Here is a 7,121-nt window from a genome sequence, read left to right on the forward strand (position 1 = left end):
GACAGGAAGGGGTTGGGTTCACACACACTGAGTGCCAAACAAGCCTGGCCATGTAATTTGAGGGAAGAGCTTAAACCAGGTTTTGATTGCAGAGTTCATCCCTGTAGAAATGGAGGCAGGTTTGTTTTTTTCACAGTTTTTGCACTGAATTGTGCTTTCCCAAAGCTGGCCATTGCCAGGCTCTTCCAGCAACCTCCTCACAGTGATACCATGGTACCTGGCAGCCAGTACCAGGAGAGAGGACAGGGAGCAGATCTGGAGCACTGTTACCCTGGGGATACTTCCCAGCCTCTGGACATTCACAGCTCGTGGATTTCCTGGCCAGGACAGATGCCTCGATGTTTAGCAGCTCTGGAGGGTTTATATTGCACGCATTAACTAAAATTACTTTTTTCCCCTTGAAAATTTTAGCATTTCCAGCCCAGTCCTGTGTAACAAACAGCACCAACCTGCCCTGGGCGTATTTCAGCGAAGCCGTGGGGCTTTCTCACCAAGGACCTTCCTCCCCTCCACCTTTATTGTCAGCTGTTCCACCCTTTCCCTCCCAGCTCTTTTCCGGGCTGAACAGTGTGGGGATCAGGAACGTCCCCCAGTGCTTTTCACCCTTTTGTCAGCCTCCTTCCCCAGCCCCCGAGCCCCTCCTGCGGCCGAGGGGAGGGTGCCCTGGACTGGGACCCCCGCGTCCCGTGTCCCCACGGCCGGGCCGGCTGCACCCTCTGGCGGCAATCCTGGGTCCAGGCCCTGCTTTCCCGGGAAGAGATGCGAATTCCTTCGTCGTCTCCCTGCCGCGAGGCTGGGGGGGATGTTTGCTGGGGACCCCGCTGGGAGGGGGTTTGGCACAGCGGGCTGTGGTTCGCTGAAGGAGGACGAGGAGCAGGGCAGCGCGGGGGCGGCTCTGCCAGCTCACAGCACCTCAGTGTGCACAGCAGCTATATTTATCCACATGGCCAGCAGCTATATTTATCTGGAATGCCACAGGAGCCGAAAGTCTTCAGGGCCACTTCCGAGCTGCGGAAGAACACGGTCTGGACGTTTTACCGTCAACCTTCTCCACTCCCTGCTCCCCTACTGCAGGGGCCTTTGCTACCTCCTCAGCCCTTCCCTGCTCCTCCTTAGATCCCACTGTCTCCACCGTGCTGATGCTGAGCTCATCCTGTGTCCCTGTCCACGGGGGGTTACAACTAGATGGTCTTTAAGGTCCCTTCCAACACAAAATATTTTGTGATTCTGTGATCTCCCCTCTCTCCCCCTCGCACAGCCCTCTCTCCTGCTCCACTCAGAGCAGACACATCTGTTTTCTGTGTTTAGGTTGGACGTCGGGAAGAATTTCTTCACAGAAGGAGTGATTAAACACTGGAAGGGGCTGCCCAGGGAGGTGGTGGAATCGGCGCCCCGAAGGCGCTTAAGGAAAGGCTGGCCGTGGCACTCAGTGCCATGGTTTAGCTGACATACTTCTGCTCAGTCACAGGCTGGACTCGGTGATCTCACAGGTCTTTTCCCACCTAATTGATTCGGTGATGACTCTGTGATCATCATCCCCCTCTCCAAGGGGTTATTTTCCCTGATGGAGTGAGACACCCTCTGCCGCGTTAATTCACCCGCAGACTTGTGAATTCAAGAACACAGCCCTCGGTTGGTAAGATCCTTGCTCCCCGCTTCTCGCGTGGGGGAGGGCACTTGGGGCAGGTGGAGGGTGAAGCGCTCCGCTCTCCGGCACTCACCTGGCAGGACGCTTTCCCCCCGGGCTGAGCCGAGGTCCAGAGGCCGGGCTCAGCTTCTCGGGAGCCCAGCTCCGCCCCGCAGCCCCGCCCGGGAAGGCTGTGCTCCCCCGGGACAGCCCCCGCTCCCGCGGAGCCCGGCGCTGCCCTGCCCTGCCATGGGGTCCCGCCTGTCCCTGGACGACTCCGTGCGGGTGGTGGTGGTCGGGGGCGGCTTCGGGGGCACGGCGGCCGCCAGCCTGCTCAAGTCCTGGGCCGTGCCCTTCGTGCTGGTGGACGCGAGGGATGCTTTCCATCACAACGTGGCCGCGCTCCGGGCCGCCGTGGAGAGCGGTAAGGGCTCGGCCCACCCCGGACCCCCCCGCGGCAGCTCCCCCTGTGCCACCGGGGGATGCCGAGTTACCCGGGAGCGGCGGGGAACGGGGCGCTCGCACCGCCTCCTCCCCGCCCCTGCCGTGCTGAGAGGCTCGTTTTCCGTCTGGAAAACAAGTACTTGGCTCCGGGAGGACCCACGGCACGTCTGTGTTAAGTTAATTGCGGATCCGCCGGGAAAACTGGGCAAAAGCTACTCAGACTATCCCTTTGTGTTTGTTTCAAGAGTTTAGTGGGTGACTAAGCTAAAAGCAGCAGCAGCTGGAAAGGCTGAATGAATCACTCTCTGTATCTGGCCCCGGAGATGTCGAGCAGCTTAGCAGTGAGGCCCTGGACGATAAAATCCTGTTGGAGAGGTGCTAAGGCTTGTCTGGAATCTCACTTGGGAGGCTGGGCTAACCCCACTACTCCAGCCACTGGGGATTTAGGGGGAAAATCTCATGTTCAAGGCTGGGAACAATCATCAAAAGGATAGTAAAAGCTTGCTCTGAGAGACAGATAATGTGAAAAAAGCCTCTGACGCCCAGCCTGGAATTCCTGAGACCACAGAAGCACGTACTGGCAAACCAGTATAGGAGATATGGGGAGCAGAGACAAAGAAAGGGCATTACCCGAGGAGCTGATCTTATCACCAGGAGGCAAAGGTCCTAAAGCTCATTGCTGGGCGGAGATAACTAACACAGCATAGCCCAAGGTCCCAGGTACATGCTGTGCTTTGGTCTGAGCAAGGATGGCGTGAAGGCGGAAGGGAGGAGGGGTTTGTTAGCCTCCACAGAGGAAGAGCTCTTCTCTGCTGTCTCCTCTTACCACAGGATTTGCCAAGAAGACTTTCATCTCCTACTCCGTCACCTTTGGGGACAGCTTCCGACAAGGCAAGGTTGTGGGCATAGACCCTGGGAGGCAACAAGTCCTGCTCAGTGATGGTGAGGTGGGTGTTGCGATGACCCGGCAGCCTTATGGGATCACCTGCTAGTGCAGAGAGTCAGCCTTCAGCAGGGTGTTTTCACCATCCCGAGGAGCTGGGCAACAGCCCCCATCATTCCCTGCACGGCACCATCCCTTCCAGCCAAGCTGAGTGGCCTAGAGCTGTGTGGGATGTGGGTGTGCAGTAAATACCCCATCCCAGCTCCTGCTCAGACGAGCTTTTATTCTTAGAGCTGGATTTAGAGCTCAACAGTTAACCCTGGAGCTCAGACCCTTATTTAACTGCAGGAAGAAGACAAGGGCAGCAGCTCCAGTCACTCTTTCCAGCCAGAACATCTCACCTCTGTTCAGAAGAGGGTGAAGGAGAGATGCTATGCTCTGGAGCCAGCTGTCAGTGTCCAGCATAAATAACACATAAGTTAAACATAAAGTATAAAACAAACATAAGTTTACCCTGTAAACTTATGGTAATTTCTTTAAAGCTCCCAGCTCACCTGAATGGTGCTTCTCTCAGACCCTGAGAGAGGCAGTTACTTGGTGTCACCTGGACCAGGTCTCCTCCTAAAGTCACTTCCTGACAGTGACAAGCACTTTCCTAGTTACCAGGAAGGGCTGGAGAAGAGTGAATGAGTGACTAGTACCTAGGAGGCAACCACTGTGTCCCAGGCTCCGTTCCCAAGAGGTCTAACATCCCATCCCACTTTCTTCCCTCCCAGGAGCTTCACTACTCCCATCTCATTCTTGCAACAGGCAGTGATGGGCCATTCCCCGGGAAGTTCAACAAAGTCATTGACATGGAAAGCGCCATCCAGACCTACGAAAACATGGTTAAAGAGGTGAGGAATCAGCTTATTTCCTAGGAGGTGCTGCCTGCCTTTGCTCAGCCTCCCTGTCCCAGGCACCACTGTGGATATCCGTAGCCATCTGTGTCCTACAACAAGAGGCCACAATAAAATGCCTGTAGGGACAGGCCAGGACAAGGAGCTCACCAAGGCCTGCCTGGCATTCTGCACAAGGGGAAACCTGAAATGCTCAACAGTGTTACAGTGTAGGCAGGAAGAGAGCGCAGGGTTCTTCTCGCTTTTTGTTTCCTCTTAATGAACTAAGTGGTTTATTGCTGTTGGGCCCGTGGTGTGCCTCAGAACGTCCTCGGGGTGGCTGAAGGTATCAGACACTTTTGCAGTTCTATTGTAACATGAGTTGCCTCTTCAAGGTTGAGAAATCTGAGCGCATCCTGGTAGTGGGAGGTGGTTCTGCTGGAGCTGAGATGGCTGCTGAGATCAAAACGGAGTACCCAGCCAAAGAGGTAGGAGGTGCATCAACTCCTGAAGTTACAATCAACTTCATCCTGTTATCTGAGACTGTTCTGTGATGCTGCTGCTGGAGGTACCCAAGATGATCGCACATCTTGCAGGGAGAGGGAAGCCAGCTGCAGCTGCTCCCACATGGCATGGCAATGAGTCCTGTCCCACTCCTGTGTCCCCATTTGCTGTTGTCCCCAACAGGTCATCCTCATGCACTCCAAACCCACCCTGGCTGATGTGGAGCTGCTCGCCAGCGTCCGTCAGGTGGTCAAGGAGATTCTCCTCAGGAAAGGAGTGCGGCTCCTGCTAAGTACGTACTTAACAATGCCTCTGGGGATCCGTGAGCTGCTCTTCCGTTAGCCAAAGCGTCTCCTGATGTCCTCTTTCTGACAAAGTGTGGCTCCCTTGAATCCCTGTTTCTCTGGGCTAGCTGGAAACGGCAGCCCAGCAAAGGTTTGTGACCCAGGGCTCTCTGTCGCAACAGGTGAAAGGGTCAGGGATGTGGAAAACCTCACGGTAAACCGGTTCCAGAAGGACATGGTGGTGAGGACAGAAAAGGGCACCGAGGTGGTTGTTGACATGGTGGTGCTGTGCACAGGGATAAAGATCAACTCTTCAGCGTACGCTGCTGTATTTGGTAAGTGGGGAAAAAAAAAACCCACTGGGTGGGGGAACCAGCACAGCTCTTCAGTGTCTTGTGCTTGAGGGGTGCGAGGTGAGGAATGAACTGTGTACAACCTGCAGGGGTTATTCTACCGAAATATCAAAGGATGACGCGCTGCATGAGACTGCAGTGATTAACCCCAGCAAGGCAAAAAGCATCTCTTCCTTGATGCATAAAAAGAGAGGGTGAAAAGCCAGCTCCTCGCTTTGTGTCAGTAACATCATCAGCGTTTTGGGGTCTTGGGTCACAAGAAGCAACACAAAGCTGCTCATAAAAACCTGCTCTTTGGCAAAACAGGTGACAAAATGGCAAGTAACAGTGCTTTGAAAGTTAACAAGCACCTCCAGGTGGAAGGCTACGAGAACATCTATGCCATTGGGGACTGTGCAGATCTCGAAGAGCCCAAGATGGCCTACCATGCTGGGCTCCACGCCGACATTGCGGTGACAAACATCATCAACAGCCTCACACAGAAGCCTCTTAAAACCTATGAGCCAGGTAAGGTCATCATCTCGTATCTCCTGGCCTTAGGGGTTGGGCTGCTTTTCTGCAGGGAACAGCTGTTCGGCTTGCATAGGACATTGATTAGAGGACACTGATCACAGCTGGGGCTGACTGTGCCAGTTGATAGCTCAGGCTTCATCTTAGTCCCTGCCAAAGACTGTAGCTGCCCATTACCTGTGCCAGTCTAGTGACACAATGTGTCCTTTCTTCACTAATGTCTTCCTGATAAATCTCCTGGTGGGACTCTGCTATTCATCTCACTTGTTTGAACAAGGAGAGGGCTTGCCTTTCTCCCCTTCAACTATACAACAAACAGACTGAACAATATAGCCTCAAAACCCTAGCTGGGCGATGGGTCTCGTTCATAAAGCACCGATGCAAACACTTACCACAGCTGTGTCGAGAGCTGTTCCTCGTGGATGCAGGGGATCTGGACAGCAGTCGCTTAACTTAAGCCTCTACATCTTCTTTCCAGGGTCACTGACATTCCTGCTGTCCATGGGCAGGAATGATGGCGTGGGCCAGGTGAACGGGTACTACGTGGGACGTCTCTTGGTGACCATTGCCAAGAGCCGGGACCTGTTCGTCTCCAAGAGCTGGAAGACGATGGGACAGAGGATGCCCTCTTAGGAGGGCACCAGGGACAAGCCAGCAAGGAAGACAGCCTCTGGAGGGTGAGGTGCACTCCTGTTGCTTGGACTGGCTGATGCTTTCTCCTGCAGCACCTCCTCGACCACCTGTGCCACATAACAGAGTGCCCTGCCTTGCTCTAAAGGGGAAGGAAGCACTTCCCACACGAATTGCACTGAAGTTCCCATGATAAAAACCGGGGAAGGAATGTCTCTTTTACTCCCCTGCTGAGATATCTTTGAGCAAGAAGCTTGGCTTACCTTGATTTGTAACAATAAACACTGTGGTTTTCAGAATCTCCGTGTTTTATTTGTTATGTGCGTTTTCTTTTTTTTTTTTCCCCTGGCTTCCTCCGTTCTTGCTCTTCTAAAAAGTACCTGCCTCTTGCAGATCTGCAGCATGCAGGGAGGAGAATGGCTCTCAGTCCTGCCAGGGAAAAGCCTGCCTAAAACCTGGGAGGAGCTAAGATAATCCTGGGATTCCACAGAACATATAATGCAGCTTTGTGTCAAAATGACCACAGCTGCTTTGATCATATCACTTACAGCACTACACTGCAGCCAGAAAAGCTGTTGTTGTGATACAGCAAGTACTTAATTAGAGCTGATGCTGCTTTCTTTTTCTTTTTTTTTTTTTTTAAGGTGATAAATTCCCAGAACAAAATTAGGATTTATGACAATAACCACGCTTGACACATCTTTTTTTTTTTTTTTCTTATAAAACAAACAAAATCACCATGAAATATTCTCAGTAATCACAGAGGTAATTGTGACTTAAAAGCAAAACAGAAGCTTCTCATGCATCACTTCTAAAGTCCTTTTCCCCTCTCTCTGCAGGCTGAAGGCAGTTTACCATCTACCCTCAAGGGAGGGGAAAAGGGAGCAGAACATTTTTAAGAGTTTTCTTTAAAGTGGTGTGTGTGGAGAAATCACTACAAATCTAAAATGAGGTTACTCTTTAAAAACTCCTAAACTAAAGTACCAAGGGACACTAAACTCCCGAAAA

The 7,121-nt window shown here is 52.8% G+C and overlaps 1 protein-coding gene across 1 annotated transcript; it reads left to right on the forward strand.

Annotated features, from left to right (window-relative positions):
• The first annotated feature begins 1,844 nt into the window (after positions 1-1,844).
• Positions 1,845-6,412, forward strand: AIFM2 (apoptosis inducing factor mitochondria associated 2). The gene is made up of 8 exons (XM_050305674.1): positions 1,845-2,051; positions 2,903-3,018; positions 3,731-3,850; positions 4,228-4,320; positions 4,520-4,628; positions 4,803-4,955; positions 5,280-5,480; positions 5,962-6,412. Exons 1-8 carry the CDS (start codon positions 1,877-1,879, stop codon positions 6,114-6,116), a joined length of 1,122 nt encoding a protein of 373 aa, XP_050161631.1. The 5' UTR covers positions 1,845-1,876; the 3' UTR covers positions 6,117-6,412.
• Positions 6,413-7,121: the final 709 nt, after the last annotated feature.

This window comes from Myiozetetes cayanensis, unplaced genomic scaffold (genome assembly GCF_022539395.1).
Source record: "Myiozetetes cayanensis isolate MyiCay16 unplaced genomic scaffold, myiCay2020 scf10, whole genome shotgun sequence".
In the NCBI taxonomy this organism is placed as follows: Eukaryota; Metazoa; Chordata; class Aves; order Passeriformes; family Tyrannidae; genus Myiozetetes; species Myiozetetes cayanensis.